The 21,004-nt window shown below is 39.1% G+C and overlaps 2 protein-coding genes across 3 annotated transcripts in view; one reads left to right on the forward strand and one right to left on the reverse strand.

The window, feature by feature from the left end:
* The first annotated feature begins 4,800 nt into the window (after positions 1-4,800).
* Positions 4,801-21,004, forward strand: part of LOC134657498 (mitoferrin) — a 52,509-nt gene continuing 36,305 nt past the window's right edge. For both annotated transcript variants that reach the window (XM_063513070.1, XM_063513071.1), the window contains exons 1-2: positions 4,801-5,135; positions 11,120-11,205. In XM_063513070.1, coding sequence (XP_063369140.1) covers positions 5,019-5,135; positions 11,120-11,205 — 203 coding nt within the window. In that variant the 5' untranslated portion in view covers positions 4,801-5,018. The remainder of the gene's footprint in view (positions 5,136-11,119; positions 11,206-21,004) is intronic.
* LOC134657520 (general odorant-binding protein 69a-like) lies at positions 6,384-6,889 on the reverse strand. Its single transcript, XM_063513094.1, has one exon. It carries the CDS (start codon positions 6,828-6,830, stop codon positions 6,423-6,425), a length of 408 nt encoding a protein of 135 aa, XP_063369164.1. The 5' UTR covers positions 6,831-6,889; the 3' UTR covers positions 6,384-6,422.

Consider the following 21,004-nt stretch of genomic DNA (forward strand, 5'->3'; position numbering starts at 1 on the left):
CAAAATAGAGAAAAAAAATACCTGCTTACTTAAACATAAGTCGTGTTTTCAAGCGTTATAGCAGTTCTTTAACTTTGTTTTACAAATGTATCAATGTATGGTACAATTTAGTAAATCGATAACACAATCGATTCTACGAGCCGACTCGTATTTTATTATAGGACGATTGATTTGATATTATCTTTTAATTCGAGAATAAACTACAATATGCAAGATATCGCATAATTTCTCGACCGAGTCGTTTTTAACGCAATAACTTGACTATTAACGCGACGTCGGTCGAGCGTTTTATTTATTAATTATAATAATGATATTATAATAACTTTTCACATAATAATATATTTGTTTAGTATGTATGTGTAAGCGTGTGTATCAGCTCATAGAGTTGGATCCAGGCGCCCGGCGCGCCTTCATTCTGGATACTTCTAGAACTATCTAGAACTTGATATATTTAGGCTTTGATTGTATATTATAATGTAACTTGTACTAGAGACAAATAAATAATCAAGAATTGTTATCATATATCACCTTGCAAAGTCATGTTTTCATCGTAGATGGCGTCACTTTAGCGAAGTCTCAGTTCCATATATTGTCTAGCGATAAGACTTACGCTTATTATTACGCCATCTACACCCACAGAATGGAAACTTTGTATAAAGAATATCAGTCTGCATTATTTAATTGTCTCTGCTTACGACATGATTTTGGTCGAAAGTTCACTTATTGTAACGGCGGTTCTAGCGGCGTGTCGACCACCATTTTTGAATCACTGATTGAATTGAATAGAAGCATAATCTTAGTCGGTGGCGCCGCTCCGGTGGAATCGCCTAACAAACGCGAGGTGGCCATTTATGACGACAATAATACTGCATTTTGTTGCAACGAATTATTACATACATATGTCGGCGGCCGATCGTAAGATCAGGCATATCGTGAAATTCCTAGGCATATCGTGAAACGTGAAAATCTTTGACCCGTTCCCTGAGTCGACGGAGTTTCTGCGCAGTTTGCCCTTCGGGCATCTAAAGCAACCTAACCTAACCTAACCTAACGAACCTATCCTACCTATATATTGGTTTAATGTCACTATCGTCAAAACATTACACAGGAACATTACGATCTGCCTGACCTTACGATCGGCCGCCGACACATAATAAATACATTTCGTAATAACCTTCAAAATACCGTTTTCTCCGAGATTTTATTTCATAACTTAACAAAATATTTCAATACAAATAAATTTTGTGTTGTAAACGTATGTGTAATTTTTAATTAATATATTTGAATGCAACAAAATGAATCCGTGTTCGCATTTGGTATGTCGTGTTATGGCCACCTCGCGGCCCGGCCCGGGTCGACGTGCGATGCCTTTACAAATGGAAATAATATATATATGCGAGTCTTTATTTTAGTGAGAACCAAATATATTATATGTAAGATTATATTTTCGTTAGTTTTAGTCGGGGACGTATATATAGTCGTAAGCGTACGCTTCGCTAGGAAGTTTTCTGGGCTTTTACTAAAATAAATATCGAAAACCCGATTCTTTCAAATCTGGACATTCTTGGGCTCATTCTACTCAGAATCGACAGCACTCTCCATCCTACCATTAAAAAAAGATGTCCCAAAATATCCATTCCATTACGTCACGTTTTTAGTATGAGAAATTTTTTCACTTGTATGTAACGTGACGTAGTGGAATGTAAAATTTTCATACAAAATTTTGGGACAATTTTTTTTATCATCAGGATTGAATTTGCTAGTGATTCTGAGTTGAAAGAACCCAAAAACACCAGGATCTGGGAGAATCGGGTTTTCAATATTTATTTTAGAAAACGCCCTTCTAGTTTATTATACTTTAGTGTAGGCGTAGGGTGTCGGCTTGTGCGCTTGTGTGTGTGACGAGGTGCTATCTTACGGGCGGCGGGCGACGAGCGAAGCGAGGGGCTCTAAGGGCGTGTTTACACTGTCCGATCCGATGTCAGACGACTCTTGGAGAAGCATCAAGTCCTTTTATTTCTGCGTTAACGCTTTTCTTTTGCATAATAAACGATTTGACGAATAAATCAATACAAAAATAGTATTTTTTACATTTTACTTCTTTAAGGTCGTTTCCGATATCCGAAATAGGATCCGACAAAGTGAAAATGCTCGAACTCATTTTATAAATTATTTAACGTTTGGTAATCGTCGTAAAAGAAAACAGCTGAGAATATACACTCTCCTACACTTACCGTTTTGACGTTAAATGAAGAGACGGGTGTATATTCTTAGTTACTTTTTGGATTTTGCCGCGATTGACTCGGGATATAATCATATTAAAAAGCAATAATCACATTGCACCGGAAATAATCAACACACGCATTTTATTGTTCAATATTCTATGTTCATCCTATGTATGTTTTCTGTGTTATCTCCTCAATAAATAAATAAAATGTACTAAATAACATTACACACGAATAGTACATTATTATTTAACTCATTACTAGATAAAAAATAAAAAAGTGTATACATATTAATGACCTTGAAACTCCGCGCTGCAGCCCGCCCAGTCGCCGTTACTGCTTTTCGTATATTTCCAAAATATGTATTATGTTCCTAAGATAGGATTACTCCCAATAGTTACCGCCCTAGCCGAATATGAACCTTGTATCAACGATTCAAAGTTCACAATCGTCTGGCGGCGGTAACTATGGGATCAACCCCTAAGGGCCTCCCCACATCTATCGACGCGTAATCGGTCTACAATAACGGCTCGGCCGACGCCTTACGATGCGACGAAGTCTTTTTCTTGACATCGACGAAAGCTTTTTTCTATCGTCTATTGCCGATTCTGAGTCGATAGGTGTGGGGAGACCCTAATACATCTAAACGAGTGTGTGTGTGTGAGCCAAATGTCCTGACGTCATTGTTGTTAATTTTATTGTAGGCAGCTTTCAACGGTTGCGACATAATTTATTTTTAAAAACGTAGTTTTTTTTTAATTGACGGCTTGGATGGCTAGGTAAGGGATAAGGTTAGATAGCTTACAAATTGAATCGCCTAATTTTGTTACCAATTCTTGCGACCGCTGCCGGAATACCGGTTTTTATTCCAATTTTTATACATTGTCTTTCGGCACTCACTATACCTTAGTTTCAAGAAATATTATATCTGATTAATTACTTTGTTTTTTATTTATTCTCTCCACCACTCCTAATAGGGAACATTACGCGAAACTCTGCGTAGAGGGCGGCACTCCCATAATAAGTCAGAATCTAATGGTCTACCGCGAACGAGAGAGTCGATATTTTGTTATCTAACATCTCTATCACTCTTGTATATTCGAGCGATAAAGAGGCAGATAGCTGAGTTTCGAATTCGCGTTTCCCGGTAGGCCCTTTGTAAAGTAAACAAACCGCCTTGGTGTATCAATGTCATACTTTATTGTCTGTGAAAAATAAATTAATCTATGGTTTACAAATGGCGCTAGTGCTGCACTCTGGCGGCAAAACATTGCAGTAATACAGTAGGTATTACTGCAATGTTTGATAAGCTCTAATAAATTCAGATAGAACTGACATATGGTATCTGTACAAAACGGTCAGTTCTATCTGTCAGAATACCGTGACCAAAGACATCTGGATTTGATAATAAATTTATGAAAGCCAGAGGGGCTACCGCGAAAACCGAAATTCGCAAATTGCGGGTATCTTTCTCTTTTACTCCAATGAAGGCGTAATAAGAGAGAGATGCCCGCAATTTGCGAACTTCGATTTTCGCGGTTATAGTCCAGTACCTAAGATAAAGATACAAACGGCTCTGAATTCAGATCCATCTGCTAAAAGTTACTGAATGATTGATATCGCGATTGGCGATGGGTAGTAATAATTAATAAATAATAAAAATTAAGAAAAACAGCCTAAGCATCAAATTGAACTTTATATAGCCTCGTAAGTCCCTTTGTACTTGTACAATTCGAGTTTTGAACTCATATAGAAATAAAAGAAAGTTCCAAATTCAAAAGCGCCAAAATTGCCCTGGGTCTTACGAGGATATAATTTGTGTTTCAAGAGAGCCAGTCAATGAGGAAGCTTTACACCCGTTGATTATTCAAATATTCAACCAACGCAGCTGCAACTCGGTACCCACGCCACGCAGTTGAGTCATCGATCTTTTAAAACCTAGATGCCTCAAGGGCCCGTTTCTGCATCGTTATTATGCCCCAACCCAGTTCATAATGCAGAAACTTTGCTCCTGTCCATCCTGAGACTCCAGTCAAGTCTGTATGACTATGCCAAATTGCCATATGTAGGCTGAAGATTAGAATTAAATTTAGAAGCGCCACATATTGAGCGCTGACCTTGAGTTTGTTCGATCTAGGCCTGAATTCTATTACCTAAATCCATAATATCCACATACTCCACATTCCACATTTTATGAAAAAAAAAAGGAAAAAGTGATTAAATGCGACAGCTCAATAATATTTATGCAAATTAGAACTTTATGCCAAACCCTTAAGATTCAATTTAGTCTAGTGATCGAGTCAAACATGTCAGAATATAATTACGCAGCAACACTATTTGAATGTTAAAAAAAAAGATTAGCCTAGTAACAATTTTTAGATATTCGTTTGTCTCAATTTATTTCAAAATAGAGAACGTTTTTATGTACTAAAATAAAAACCGGTTTCTTAGTTACGTTATCATTACATATGACGTCCCTAGTAATGGAATGAGTGATTGATTGTCATTCCATTGAATGATATTCTTTATCTGACTGACTCATGACTGAACATTTAAAATTTAAAATGACACTCCACTAAACGTTAGTGTATCTGTGGACGTCGGTCGCGCGTGTGCCTGCGAGGTTGTGCCGAGTCGTATGGAATCAATTTGATCTAAATTTCGGATGACTTGTAGACGAAAATAGTGTAGTGAAAATGGTATTGCTAATTAGGTAGAACAAAACGCAATAACCATATTTTTGAACCAAATAGGTGTTTATTTTGTGTTAAGTGTCAGTATTCAGTGAGTATTATGAACTTTGAGGACTATGAAACGCTGCCGACCCAGAACCCCGTGACACACATGACGGCCGGGGCCGTGGCGGGCGTGATGGAGCACTGCATCATGTACCCGCTCGACTCCGTGAAGGTGAGCGCCGGAGCCCCGCGCCCGAGGCAGACTTCCTGCCGATTTTCATATTGCGTCTCGACGACCTAACCTAATCGTAATGACATTTCCGTCGGCTGTCGGCTGGCGATTACGCCACCGGGCCGCAACTTGGTTATGTAAAGCTCTTCTCGGACCATTTGCCAAATACTCGACCCGATCGTGTAATAGGCGAAAATATTTGCCATTTGACACATCGAGTCACGATATAAATCTGCACATGTTCTAATTTTCTGCTGAACCATTTTAATATCAAAAAAACAATCCTATTTTGGCCGGTTTCGCCTTCTATTTTAGTCAAATTTGCTAAAAAATAAAGTCAAAATGTCATAAAATTGATCAAAACAAGATATTGACAAATGTCAGTCCAGTTAAACTCAACTAAATTGCACAATTCCCAACTCCCAAGCCGTTTTCCAATTGGCTATGAGCTAGAGCGCATTGGCCTGCTCCCGCCGCCGGCCGAGTGGCCATGCCGGCGCGTGACCTTGAGAGGACCCGCTTTTCGCCTTCAACATCCATTACCTGTTTATTATGATTTGATTACGCTTAAACAGTCATTCCATTTCACAACTCACATTTATTCAATATCAATGAGTCCTGATTTGTGTACAGTATGAACGGCTGTCTGTTGCTGATAGGCCTTGTGTCATATCAGATGTAAACAAGCTGCTAATTAGGTTAGGTCTGATTAGGTCTTGTCTGTTGCAAATGGTTGATCAAATACAAAAGTATACTGTGAGTGATGTTCTCAGGTAACATTGCTACTGTGTATGTGTATATTGGCAATATTTGTATGGCTTGGATGACTATTTGCATGTTAGTAGTGCCTTTATAGACAACTAGCGACCCGCCCCGGCTTCGCATGGGTTAACAAATGATACATAAACCTTCCTCTTGAATCACTCTATCTGTTGCGTTTTAAAGATCTAAGCATACATAGGGACAGACAGACAGAAGGAAGCAACTTTGTTTTATATGTAGTGATTATCAACATGTTACTTTTGTCTGAGAACTACAAATCACTGATCATTTGCAAGCAAATTTGTTATATGGGGGTTTTCTGGGGCAAAAACTCGATCTAGCCAGGATTTATCTCTGGGAAAACGCGCATTTTTGAGTTTTTATATGTTTTCCGAGCTTTGCTGTCTCCCAGAATTTTTTAAAATAAATATCAGTGAAATTTTTAGATTGGTATGTCAAAGACAGTGAACAAAAGTGATTTTACAATTTTATTGAACATTGTGAACTAGGTACTTAACATAAAGTTTAAACTAAAAAGTAGTCTGCCTTGTTTGCTTTCTGCCAGCATACCTGGGTGAGGAATGCAGTCTCACAGTCATCCCCACCTTTCTGCGTTCCGCAGGATCGTATGCTCTTCTCATTTTTATTCTTCATATCTTCCGGTAGCAGAGCCACCACTGCCTCCACATCTACCTCTCCCTCTGACAACATACCCGCTGTCTCCATGATACATTTGGTGTAGCATTTCAGTTTGGGGTCGGGCATCAAATCCGCACCTTGATTTACTTTCTCCACTAAGCTGAGGTCAACTCCTGTTTCCTCTCCGCAGTTCTCTCGTAACATTTTCATTAATTCCATCATTTCATCATCCATACAACTCACTCCGAGCACCAATATTGCCACTATGGCACTGAAAACTCCCCATCTAGACATTTTTCTAACAAACACTAAAATATTGTGATAGTTGATGTCAGAAAGTGGTATGATAGTGGAGGGCATTTTACGGAGACACCTTATATAAGGAGCATGTTCTGGTCGGGCTAATCACCAGTTTACCGAGTTTGGTTGTCTATTCAATTACACAGTATATCATCCTGGCTTGTTAAAATCTTGTTTCTTTGTTGTGAATTGAGTGTGTTTATCGTTCTCTGTAATCTGCAATGTTTTTCTGTTTCTGTTGAGTCATGTGAGAAAATCATAGCTTACTTTAAACTGAATTGATGAGTTGTTGTTTTTTGTCATCCTCACAAATTGACAGTTTGCTATCTACATGTTTTGAGGTGTCACTCGGTAAACACTTAATAGCATAGTGTGTTTACATAAGTGACAACATGTCAACATAATTATACCTACATATTTAATACTAGCTTTTTATGCGTTTTTTTCCTGAAGTCATGTGATTACTAATTTGAAGTTTACATGAGAATTCAGTACCTGTGGTGTGTAGTGTAGGAAGTGCAACATATACCTATTGGTAGTTTGTTAGAAAAACATGAGTTATTCAATCTAATGTTCTTGTAGGAACAAAGCAAATATGTTTATATAAAGTGTAGATGATACTCTCTTGAGTTAATTTCAGTATTTTACTGTTAGTACCTAACTTAAAACAGTGTTTGTTATCACATATCAAGTGTTTAAAACAGTCTTGTCAGGTCTATTATCACAGTTTATTGATAGTATATCAGCTTGGAACCAATCAACTACTAATCTTTGTCATGATAAGAGTTTTAATTCATTATACATATTGCCTTTTTCCCTAACTTCTAAACATATTGCTACAGTAAATACAGTATACAGGTATACATATAGGTCATCATCACAGCAGGAAATGCGTAATTTCATTGTTTGCAAATCTCACACTTCACTCACAGTAAAGTTTTTAGGATAATGTGGTACAGCCAGTATTAATCACTACATAGTATAAAACAAAGTTGCTTCCCGCTGTCTGTCTGTCTGGCTGCATGTATGCTTAGATCTTTAAAACTATGCAACAGATTTTGATGCGGTTTTTTTTAATAGATAGAGTGATTCAAGAGGAAGGTTTAATAAATAATTTGTTAACCCGTGCGAAGCCGGGGCAGGTCGCTAGTAAAGGATAAAATAAAAGTACAAAGTTGATAGTTTTACAAAAATATCTGTCACTGTTTAGTTTTTACCACAGAGTCCACAGACAATAAACTCATGATTAATTTATTGGCACACCGAATGCGTGTTCGTAGACCAGCATGTGTACGTTGAACTACGTTGTAAATGTTGTAATATACAGATGCTTATGAGAGACGGCACATAGCTTGCGTGACGTGTGTGTGCATGCAATGCACGGCTCCAAGATGTTAGCGCACGTGCACGTCTACGTATACGCAGCCGGTGTGCTGGCCTACTCATAACTCTAGGAAGTCAGAGGCGCGGTCGTCATAATCTTGACCGACATATTTATCAAATAATCGCGAAAAAACATCGTAATCACACCACTGATAAGCTCCTAACGAATTTCCTTGATTAATTCCATTTCATTAGGTCAAAAGACTCAAAAGTTATGTATTTACCGGCCGATCCACCAAGATTCGTATGAAGTGTTTAAATAAGGGACAAAATATATAGATTGTACTTCAGAAATGTTTATAACACATGTCAACGTCAATTTCAGGTTCACCGACGTTGGTGAATAGATTATAGTTTATTTATTTATAGCTGTGATAAAAATAGTTGTAATGCCAGAACCAGATAGAGCTATTTAATTTACGAAACACCTAAACCTCTACATTTACACAATATTTCTTTGACATCTTGTGTAGATCTGAGTGTCTCATCTAAGGAGTTGCACCGGCCACAAGTTAACAGACTGGTCAACGGCACTCGACAGAGATCTTGATCTTTGAAACTTCCCATATAATAAAATTGAGCGAACGCTTTAACGGTCAGACGGTTTGGTGCAATCGACCCTTAGAAACGTAACAATAACAATATATGACATGAAGTTTAACATATAGGTACAATAAGATTAGCTGCAGAATTACCTAAATGGGTGAAGTGTTCAAAGGGCGATAACGAAACAAGAGCATGTGTAGATTTTTTTAACTTTAGCTGCTGCTTTTATTTACCAATTTTCTGCAATGTCCAGGCGTCCAGACCACCAGCGATATTTCTCGGTCGTGACAAAGCAAAATAGCTGAACTTAGTTGGTTCTGCAAATAGGCCACGAGGACACTCAAGACTAGCTGAATTGCGAAGGCATCCAATAGTAAAATATCAGTGAAAGCTACCGAAGACAACTTTCCAGTTCATATTAATTGTAGTGCTTGGCGATGGTTATCTATATGTCGTAGTCAGATCGTATAATCCGCCGTATTACATTACGGCTAGCCGTTTTACAAAACAGGGGCGTTTTGAAATGCGGCGGTTCGACGATTAGCCGGATTGTCATTGCGATACGTTCTTCAATAAGGCGGCCTACGTTTAGCCGCATCGTATCTTCTATTTAGATTGTAGAGTTGTCGTAGTCAGATCGTATAATCCGCCGTATTACATTACGGCTAGCCGTTTTACAAAACAGGGGCGTTTTGAAATGCGGCGGTTCGACGATTAGCCGGATTGTCATTGCGATACGTTTTTCAATAAGGCGGCCTACGTTTAGCCGCATCGTATCTACTATTTAGATTGTAGAGTGACCAGTTCTTTCGTTCGCCTACGTAACCGGAGTTTGACAATGTTTGCAATTTAATTTATTTTTACCATGGTCCCACCTCACTACATGTGTTTCTTTTCCAAAACATTTCCTTCACAACTTAAATAGATAGAGCCCCGCAAGCGGGGCTCCTATTTCTGGGCGGTTTGCCCTTCGGGCATCTGAAGCTACCTAACGAACCTAACCTACTTACCTACCTACGCTTTTTTCCCCAAAGTGTAATGTTTTCACGGACGTCTCACTAAATCAATAGGTAGGTAGGTTAGGTTTGTTAGGTAGCTTCAGATGCCCGAAGGGCAATCCGCTCAGAAATAGAAGCCCCGTTCGCGGGGCTCCGTCTAGTTAAGTTGCGAAGGAAATGTTTTTTGAAAAGAAACAGTCCGACGAACTCCAGACCAGATTTGATGGACACCCCAGCGTTTTTCATAGTTTGTTGTTGTTATGTCAGGCAGCGCCACGAGTGTTAAAAATGGGAACTAAAAACTGTCAAAGCGGCGGCTAATGACTCGCTGTATTACATTACGGCTAGCCGTGTTGAAGAACGTATGGCGCCGAATACATTCCGGCGGATTTTCATTCAGCCGCATTCAATCCGGCTAATCGTCGAACCGCCGCATTTCAAAACGCCCCTGTTTTGTAAAACGGCTAGCCGTAATGTAATACGGCGGATTATACGATCCGACTGCGACATATACATATAAATCTATGTTTGCATTGCACGTTTTGCCTCTTTACAGCAGACTAAGTACCGAATCGTCTTATCAACGATAGGTATAATAACTATAGGTAATTAGAGCTTGATCCAGTGTCATGTGTTGATATTGAAAACCGGTAAAATCCGTGTTCTCTCATATAAAACCGTTACAGTAAGGTTTCCATGAATACGTAGCATAGGCACATACCTAAAAGTAGATTATTCACCATATTTATGGTTTCTCAAACACCGGGATAATATATTATACGGTTACGGGTACGGGAATCTGAATGGAAAGTAATGTAAAATGACAATACCAAATTTGATTATTAATTTGAAATAACTAGGTAGTTTTTTTATAGCTCCATCTCATGAAATAAAAAAGGATTATACGGTTGCCGGGACACTACCGGGAGGAAGGCAACCGTACATTACAGGGCAACGCATGGAGCTAACTCTAAACATAATGTCTGCGCGAATATCTCTAAACACTTAGGGCCGCAGCCAAGTCTCCGCTTCCTTTCCACGGAAAGCAGGCCCACGGGCCGTCGTTATGAGATCGCTAATCGCTGTATGCTAAGACCTATTGCAATTTGCAGCGTATCGAATGATGATGGTCCCTACGACAGTTCATTTTTATGTCGAGTGGCTGTCACGTTTTTAGAAGTAGAGCACAGTTATTAAGAAATGTAGCATGTAATAAAAATACCGTAAAAACATAAATCCTCTATTGTTTTTTAAATGAAGGGCAACCAAAATAAACTTGAAGGAGCTGTCATAGGGAGCATCATTGGGCGCGAGAAGTGTAGAGGTGGACGCACTGAAGCGCTGTGTGTGTTTCAGACGCGGATGCAGTCGCTCCGGACGGCCCACAACAGCTCCATAACGGAGACCTTCCGACACATGGTCCGGCGGGAAGGCTTGCTCAGGTAAACCTTACAAATACAAATACAAATGCATTTATTTCATTACTTTTTACATCAGTTCTTAGGTATAATATATGGGTTAGGTAGGTAATTAGTCCATCTTAGGTATATGAAGTAAGTAGGTAAGTATTTATCTAAACAAACATTGTGCAACAAATTGTGTAAGTAATGAAAAAGGTGCGGGTACAGCTTGCTGAATTTAAACCCGCCCTTGGTCAGCTAATTGGAATGGTATTAAGATTAAATAATTTTTAAATTATGAAATTCACAATAAAAAAAACCAAAACATTAGTATGTAACAATAGTTTCCTTACGGGGTACTTAATACAGGAACAGAACAGTATAACCTTCATGTTCTATTCACGCTTTCTACGAGATCCTCCTCCACAGCCATCCCCACGCAGATAGATACACGAAATTCCTGTGTTATAATTATAAAGTAACTTAAACTCGACAAGGATTTCCTAATCTCAAATTTCGACATTTCAATCTGACAGTTAAGAGTGTTTTGTACGCGTTCGTTTTTTGTGCGCGAAAAAAGTATCTTAGATTTGTTTTGTCGAGTTGATTACTGTGTTAACTCTTCGTTTGTCTAAGCACTGATCAGTGCGCACTATTTTAAGTCCATTGTTTATATACAAAAGGTTTAAATTCGTTCGCACTGATCAGCGCTAATACATACGAAGGATTAAAGAGCTTTTAAATTTTTGGCAAAATTTATACATCTAAAATCACGCTCCATGAAGTAAAGATCTTCTGGACCTTTGCTTCCTAGTTATTTCTCCCCGTTCACCACAAACCACAAACGTTCCGACGTGTCTCCTGCGGGCTTAGCACGGGCGTATCATATTGCACGTGGTATGATACGTTGTCTTCTAACGTTATTGGTAAATTTGTCATATCGCTGAGCATGGCCCCGAGCTACGATAAGCCTACCACGTCGATATTGAATAAAGTTATCGACTATCATACGATAGTGACCACGACTGTCTATGCGTAGAGCTTATGAAAAATCTATTCAATGGCTGCCCTTATTCATATGTCGGACGTGTGTCGGACATAGTTTGAACATGAATAGTCAATTTTATTACTACACTTCCAAATTGAAAAGTGTTTAAATGAGTGACAGCTTTATACAAATTGACCTACATTATAACATGCACGGATAATCGTGTTTGACAATTGAGTCAATTGACAATAATTTGACATTGACAAGCATCGCGTACGCGCGTGATCAGTGAAAATATCAGAATACAAACCAAGTTGAAGAAAAATACTGATTTGCTGTGAAATCTAAAGAAAATGCCACGCATAATGTAAGTTTCTCTAAAAACCAATAATTTATTTACAGAAAAAGTTATAATTCGTTTGATCATAACTGATTTTGTCATGAATATGTTTTTCAGTCGATGCATTAACGCAGAAGAAAATGCTAGCAAAATATATAACTCAGCATCCCCTGTTCGCCTACAGGGAGTACAGGGAGGACCATGAGCCTCTCGGAAGCCAGAGATAAGTGCAGTGCTGCATACAAGTTCTATGAGAGCACGATCCGTACAGATCAGTGGCATCAGTGGCAGCAGGCATGGAAGTCGGTAAGTACTATGCTAATAATTAATACAGATCAACCTCATCTCAAACTAAGCAAAGTTTGTAGTATGGACACAAGAAACATCCATAACTTAGCATTACTTAAAACATTCAGTGCCAGCGCGAGCTACGCGCTACGAGTGTAGCCGATAACACGGGAAAAACCGTATGTAGCAAAAAGCGCCTACGAACAGTGAACTCCCCTAGTGAGTCGCTGGCAGTTAATGTGTTAATGTTTGTTGTTTATCTTGTTGATATTAGCCCAAATCCAGTTTCTAACTACCGTTGCAGGTAGGGTCATCAAGTCATCACTGAATACAATTTAGCTGTTAAATGTGTCAATTATCTATAAATTCTATTTTTATTGTCAGACTTGTCGTTAATTGAGCTGCAAAGTTAGAAAAATCAATGTGGCAGCAACCCAGGCTCCGCTAGCAGTGAGCGGTAACTCAACCAATTACCGGGAGAACTGGCTTGTCTAAAATGGATCCAGAAGAATCAAGGATTGGAGATGTAAGTACACCTTTCTTAAACTAAAATCATGAAGAGTTTATTGTGCCATTTAAAACTATTGACACTGATCTTCTACTATGACTATGTTCTACTAAGTGACAAAAGTTTGTTAAAAACTGTTCTATGACTACTATAATTGCATGAAGTTGTCATGGCAACAATGGATGTTGTAAAAGTTGATCCAACTGTAGATTAATTACCTAACTAGAAAGTTCTAGTTTGTTATACTTGTTTTTGGTAAACTAGAGTTAACAACATTGAAAGATACACTACTAAACTACCAATTGACATTTTTTTCACACTGCAGAAAAAGGTCATAATGATTGTAACAACAATTAAAAACTTTGGAACCCGTAGACCTCACTTTCAAAATTGTTTTTTTACCCTGTCTGAATATTGTAGAAGCTGGTTTTGTATGTAAGAATTCAAGTGTATTGACAAAAGAAAAACACCACCACACTTTGTGCCATGAATCTAAGACATAAGGATAAAATATTATTAATATTTAATTTTTATGTACAGTCTAACTGCACAGGTAAAAAGGCATTCGACTGCAGTTTCCAAACCGGCTTTACCTGTGCAGTTGAACTGTACAGTGTACATGCTAAACTGCGCAGGCATAGCCTAGTGTGTATTGCCAGCAGTTTAATTGAAAGATTTAAGTAGGTACTCTTATTTTAAATGTTTTCATTTGCAATACCCTAAGTGGTTTGATTGTATACGTGACAATGGGAAGAATTATGATTTTAGCAGCCTATGTATGTAGGTATGTATGTATGTGTGTGGGTATGTTTGTGTCGTGTATTACCCTAGCATAAAAGCTTAACTACTGAGACAAATATTGTTGAATAAGATGTTCATTGGTATGTTTTTATGCCGCAGGTGGCATAGACTACACTTTAATACATAATAGGTACTCTTTAATAAAATAATAATAACAAAAATGCTTTAAATAACGGATTAATAGTTACTGGAACAAAATTTAATTTATTTTCAGTCGAAACGAAATCGGACCAATGAAACTATAAAATCCCCCTGACTTAAAAACGACAGCTTTCTAAAAATGACATTAATTTCTTATAATTTGCAAATGAACCTCTGTACTAGCCTGCGCCACTATAGAATCATGACCTCATCTAATCTATTTGTTTCTGTTTCAGTCATAACATATTGGAGGACACTCAAGTTATCGAGGACACGATAGAAATTAACTAAAATCTGCAGCCTCAATTATTTAATGACTTATTTAGAAAAGGGATAGTCATAATATTTAGCTATAGAACGAGAGAGTGCGCCAAAAAAAAGTTCTGACTTTCTGCCTGGAACACACTTCTCAGCAGGCACGTCCATGCATTTCGAAGTCAATAGTAAAAGTGTTTATTTGTTAAGCATATGTAGGTGAAACTATTACAGTGGTATTTAAAAGGTTTTTTCTAACAAACCTTTAAGTTGCAATGTATGTATCAAGTACATATTACAAGATAAATTAGACCCCACGTCTCTTTATTCGATTGAGCTAAAACTTAATATACATTATTTAAGTTGGGTGATAACTGATAACGCAATATTATGGTACCACCGAATATCTGATGATGGACGCAGGATGTGGGCAAAGAAACTCTTTGATATATATAAAGCAACCTAATTTGTGTTTGGGTTTCTTAGAAATTGTTTTTATGAGTAGGTATTAATTGCCTGTTAAGGCCCCAGTACACAATGCGCCATTCTGGGGGACGCATTTATGCGTTAGAGGGAGCAAGTGATATTGCTATCTCATTCTACCGCATGGCTGCGTCCCTTGGTTTGGCCGGCGATGGCCCATTGTGTACAGGGGCCTTTATAGTCGGCAATAAAAACTTTTATCAAAAATATCATTTTTATTTGACAAGATATGTACTTACCACCTTATTCATAAAACTTTACGGACCTGATTTAGTTAAATAATTTTTTATCCCTTTCAAATACATAAGGGAGCCGGTCTACCTAGCTTTATTTGACGTTCATAAGCGCATTGTAATTATGCCTACTTGAATAAACTATCTTTTATCTTATCTTTATCTAAGTCAAAATGACAGATAAAGACAAACGATTCATAGCTAATTCAGGGCAGTAACACTTTTATGAATAATGCCACTAGGCTAAGCGTATTATGAGACGCAGGCGACGCAGTTCATGCAGCGCAGCACAGAGCAAATTTTGTAAAGTATGGAACGTCCTTACTCTGGAGTGTGCGTACCTAAAGGACGTTCTATACTTTACAAAAATCGCTCTGTGCTGCGCTGCGTGACCTACGTCGCCTGCGTCTCAGCATACGCTTAAGTTTCCGTCACACAGGCGCGTTTCCCGGGCGGGGCGTGAGCGTTTTATATGTAAAAGCGGCGCGCCCCGCTAACGCCCCGCCCGGAAAACGCGCCTGTGTGACGAAGCCTTTAGCCTTACGGCTTGGCCATGACATTGCTCGACTGGCTTCGGCTAAGGCGACAACCATAGGTTGTAGCGAGACACAGCGATCGGACCTTTCGTTCCCATCTAGCCTTCCCTGCCTTAGCCGGAGCCAGTCGCGCAATGTGGCCAACGCGTTAGTATTTTTATAGTTTACCCCGCGACATCATTAGTAGTTTGTTTCAGTTCTTATAAATTGAAATATATGTCATACACTAAAGATAAAGTGATCAAGTCCACCGGTGGCCAAGGCTGGAAACGAGGCAGGGTACGCGGCTAACGTCCCAAATTCTCTTATGTAAGTACATATATATGTTTTGACGACCGGTCTGGTCTAATGGGTAGTCACCCTGCCTGTGAAGCCGCGGTCCTGGTTCGAATCCCGGTAAGGGCATTAATTTGTGTGATGAGCACAGATATTTGTTCCCGAGTCATGGATGTTTTCTATGTATTTAAGTATTTGTATATTATATATATTAGTCTAAGAGCTAGCCACGGAAATAGGTACTTATGCAATTTATAGAGCAACGAAATCCCTCTAGTTAGTGGGCCATACTATCATTATTAATTAATCCAGCATGGCAGCAGTTCAGCGGTGGGTGTGTGAGTGGATGGGCAACAAAGGGGTTGTAAAATGATATCATAGCTAATTATATATTTAATTCAAATATAACAATGCCAGGCGTTTTATTTGGGGGAATAGTAGTGTCAGGTGATGAAAGTACACAAACCACTTGAGCGCCTGCAGGAAGACCATGAGCAAATTCCACCTGACTCACAATTGCTTCACGCATAGTTGTATATGTCTTCTACTTTTTCTTAACACATACCTAGGCGTAATCGAACAGAGTAGTACTATTATTTATTCTGTGACAGAGTACAAAAAGTACGATTGCGAAAAGTACGAGTGGATTATATACGTAAAGCAAAAACGCCTGGCATTGTTATATTTGAATTAAATACATAATTAGCTATAATATCACACCAAACACAGAGCTCTATAAATTGCACACCTTCAATTGATTTTACAACTCCGTTGTTGCCCAACCACTCTCACACCCACCGCTGAACTGCTGCCAGGCGACCGGATTAATTAATAATGATAGTATGGCACACTAACTAGAGGGATTACGTTGCTCTATAAATTGCATAAGTACCTATTTCCGTGGCTAACTCTCCGGTTATATCGTTGTCTGAGTACTCTGAGTGTGTCTGAGACCAAAACACTTTTTCCCTTTTCAGGTCATTACTATGTATACCTATACATTACGGCCCTCGCTCCGAGCCGTTCCTGGTGCAAAAGCTGCCCATAGTAATCCAGCGTTGAAAAGTTGCTAGCATCATGGGCACTTTCGCACCGGGGACGACAATTAATGATTTGTTTGTATACCATAATTTAATGTGAAAATAAACTTGGTTTATCTTTTTGGCAATAGTTGTGTTATTTACCCATTTATAATATTCTCTCCAGCAGCACAGAGCCGATATTGTTAAGAGCCCATCAACGTGCACACTAGCACCACTGCTAAATAATCGTGATTATTTCAAATTAACGTCAGGTATTTAAAAAAGGGGGCCGCTACGTACTGTATTTTGTATTTGGGGCATTATCTATGAAAAGGGACCTTATTGTCGATGGCGCTTACATCGCGCGGCATTATATTTATATCGGAGCATCTTTAATAATGACGTAAGCGCCATCGACAATAAGGTCCCTTTTCATAGATTCCGTCACATTTAAGTACCTCTTGAATACATCAAACTAGTTTTTATGTTGCTGGATTCTTCAATCTATGCGTCCAAAGTTAAAACGGCCGTTTTTGTTTAAGTTCATAGATCGGCGAATCCAGCAACATAAAACTAGTTTGATGTATTCAAAAGTTACTTTAATACTATGTAGATACAATACGTAGCGGCCCCCTTTAAAAAAATCTTTCGTTAAATTTAAATTATCACGATTATTTAGCAGTGGCGCTAGTGTGCACGTTGACGGGCTCTTAACTTACCTAGTAAACATAGAAGACTGACAACAGTGCCAACGCCGCGAGAATATTGACATTTTTGTTAATGGATTTAACATAGTTTTTTAAAATTTAACATTAATTATTAGAGTATTAAACTCTGTCTGACCGTAGTTATAGTTACTAAAGTAGGTAGACTTATAGCATAATAGAGCATTTAGGAATATTCTTATTTAACCTTTTGACCGCCACAGACTAACTAGATGCGTCTTTAAATAAGAACGTGCTTAAAATGCTTTAATTATACTATAGTGTATATATATGAAAGTCGGATTAAATACGTTTAGAAGCTATAAGTAGTAACAGTGACAGATTTTGTACGCTAAAATGAAAAATAAGAATAAGCGACACCTACATGCGGGGAATGCTGTTTTGTATGAAGATTGACCATAGAAAAATAGGTAAATAGATTAGGTAGGTATTTGTGTGATAGTAAAACATAGTTGGTTATAGGCGAAATAAGTATTTATTAAGCTGGCTCGCACGCGCACATTCTCAAGAGCCCATCAACGTGCACACTAGCGCCACTGCTAAATAATCATGATTATTTCAATTTAACGAAAGTGTTCAGTTATGTCGTTCATATTTTAATGTATTTTTTGCGTTCACTGTGGCAACACCTTGTCACAGTTAAAATTCAAATATTTAAAAAATAAACTGTTGCTCTGTCATACAGTTGACAGAGCCAGTGTGTCAAAAACCTACCACCAGTTCACATCCCCTTTCGTTGCTCTCGTCTATTTTCGCACCTTTTATTTAAAGCACTACTATACTAAGTACCTTTAGTCCATTATTCAGATCAGTGTTGTGTACCGGAGGACGCCGAACTCATCCGTGGCGGGGAAAATCTGAGGTCTAAGTTGGCCGACTGCAGGTAACGATTTTACGCTTCCTCTAGCTTGCGACAGAAAGCCAGAATCACCACCAGCGGTCTCCAACGGTGACCAACGATTTGGTTCCCACTGTCTCCGGATCAAAGGTAACTTCGCTTACACCTATACACACTTTAGTTTCAATTTCCATATTATTTATCCCCAATTTATCCCAACTTTCTTGCTCCATCGGCCCTAAATTTCACTCTCTCTTTCGCCCCTTTTTCGCTAAATACAGTCCACCTTTGCTATCGAACATTTTGGCCTTCGATCCGCATATTTTGATAAAGTACCTATGGTTTGTCGTTTCTCGTTTTAGTATTCATAGTTGCTTATCGAATTTGTGTTGTCATCTTTTACATTTAAAATTTAGGGTAGACTTATAAAAGTTCGAGGGTAAGCAAGAAAGTTGGTCGTGTAGTGGTGCTTTAATAAAATCATTCGGTCACCTTGTTAATATCACTGGCAACAATTTTCATAGTTGTCAAGTGTCAACTGTCAGCTGCCAGTCATTGAACTCATTGAAGTTGTGGAAGGTGAATTGCAGTTTGTTTTGAACATTTTTTGTGTAGTTACTGCAATTGTTGTGGAGTTTTGTGTATATTAATATGGCAGGCGGTGATAAATCTGTCGAGAAAGAGGATGCTGGTGTAGATACGGTGATGATTGCTCGTGACTATCAGGTAATGAGAATAGAGTATTTGCAAATGTTGTCGGATGCTGAATTAGCTTTGTGTGACGAGAGTGAGTTGTGTACAATTGCGAAGAACTTTCATGAAGCTCAAATAAAGCTTCTAAGTAGTGCTCCGCGAAGCGAACACCGCGAGATTTGTTCCCATACCGCGATGTTCGACTCTAAGGTTAGGGCAGTGAGATCGCGTTTGCAAAATAGAAAGCAGGCTTTCGCTGGGGCTTCCGGAGTGTCGGGGTCGCCGCAGCCGGTCTTGCCGAAGTTGCCGAAGTTGCAAATTAAAGCTTTCGATGGGAAAATTGACAATTGGGTAACATTTATACAATTATTCAACTCATTAGTACATAAGCGTACAGACATTGCCCCGGTTGAAAAGTTACATTATTTGTTATCGAGCGTTCAAAATGAGGCATATGACCTTATTAAAAATTATCCTGTCACCGGTGACAATTACAAGGTAGCATATGAGGCGCTGTACAAGCAATATAATAAAATTAGATTAATTGCTACAACTTATTATGACAAGCTTGTTCAGTGTGAACCTGTAAAGGCGTCCCGGGCTAGTGACCTACAGCGGGTTCATCGGGTTTTCACTGAGAATCTGTCTATCCTGAAAGGTTTCAAATTGCCGGACAAGAATTTCTTGCTTATTCAATTATTGTGGTCAAAGCTGGATAGGAGCACAAAGGAGCAGTTTGAGTTAGAGCACAACTCGGATGATATCCCGGAGTTTGGGAAATTGCAGGATTTCATTGAAAAAAGACATCGGGCACTAGATGCTGCAGGGTCAATGGGGTTTGTCGCTAGTACTCCTCAGCCTAGTAGTAGTAAGCCTTCTAGTAAGCCAAAAATGGCCTTGGTGGTCACCGCTCCAACGTGTGTAGTTTGTAAACAGGCTCATAGCCTCGTATCCTGTCCAACCTTTTTAGAATATGACCCCGCTGATCGGTTTAAATGCGTGAAAGAAAACAAGTTGTGTATTCTATGTTTGTCGGGATCTCATTCTGTCAAGTCCTGCAAGTCAAAACAGCGGTGTGAGCAGTGTCGTTTCTCCCACCATACGCTGTTGCATTTTAATAATGTAAATGTGCCTGTCTCCCCGGCAGTGGTTGTAAATAGTTCGAAACATCCACCTGACACATCAAATCCGCTGGCAATGGTGGCAAGTAATGTTGCGGCCTCTTCTTTGTTTGCAACTGCCAAGGTTTTGGTGAAGAATGCCCAAGGCGATTTGGTAGCGGTAAGGGCTTTGCTTGACTGTGCCAGTGCTTGCAACTTTGTAAGCGAGGCATGTGCAAAGAAGCTTGGTCTCCGGGCAGAATATGGGAAGCATGCCGTGACTGGTATCGGTGAAGTGGTGTCTAGGCCTGGTGGCACATTGTCATGTACCGTCTCGTCCAGCCTTGGAAATTCTGATACTGCTATTTCGGTAGAGGCTTATTTGTTGCCAAAAATCTGTCCGGAAATGCCAACGGATCACGTTGATGTCTCATCATGGCGACATATCAGGGGCTTAGAGTTGGCTGACCCTCATTGGCACATTCCAGGACCTGTTGACTTGCTCCTGAACGTTAACATTCTCGCTTCTTCGTTGCGCCCTGGTTTAATCCATGGGGCCCCTGGCCAGGCGACTGCCCTCAACACCATTTTCGGGTGGATTCTGATGGGTGACG

This window comes from Cydia amplana, chromosome 20 (genome assembly GCF_948474715.1).
Source record: "Cydia amplana chromosome 20, ilCydAmpl1.1, whole genome shotgun sequence".
NCBI lineage: Eukaryota > Metazoa > Arthropoda > Insecta > Lepidoptera > Tortricidae > Cydia > Cydia amplana.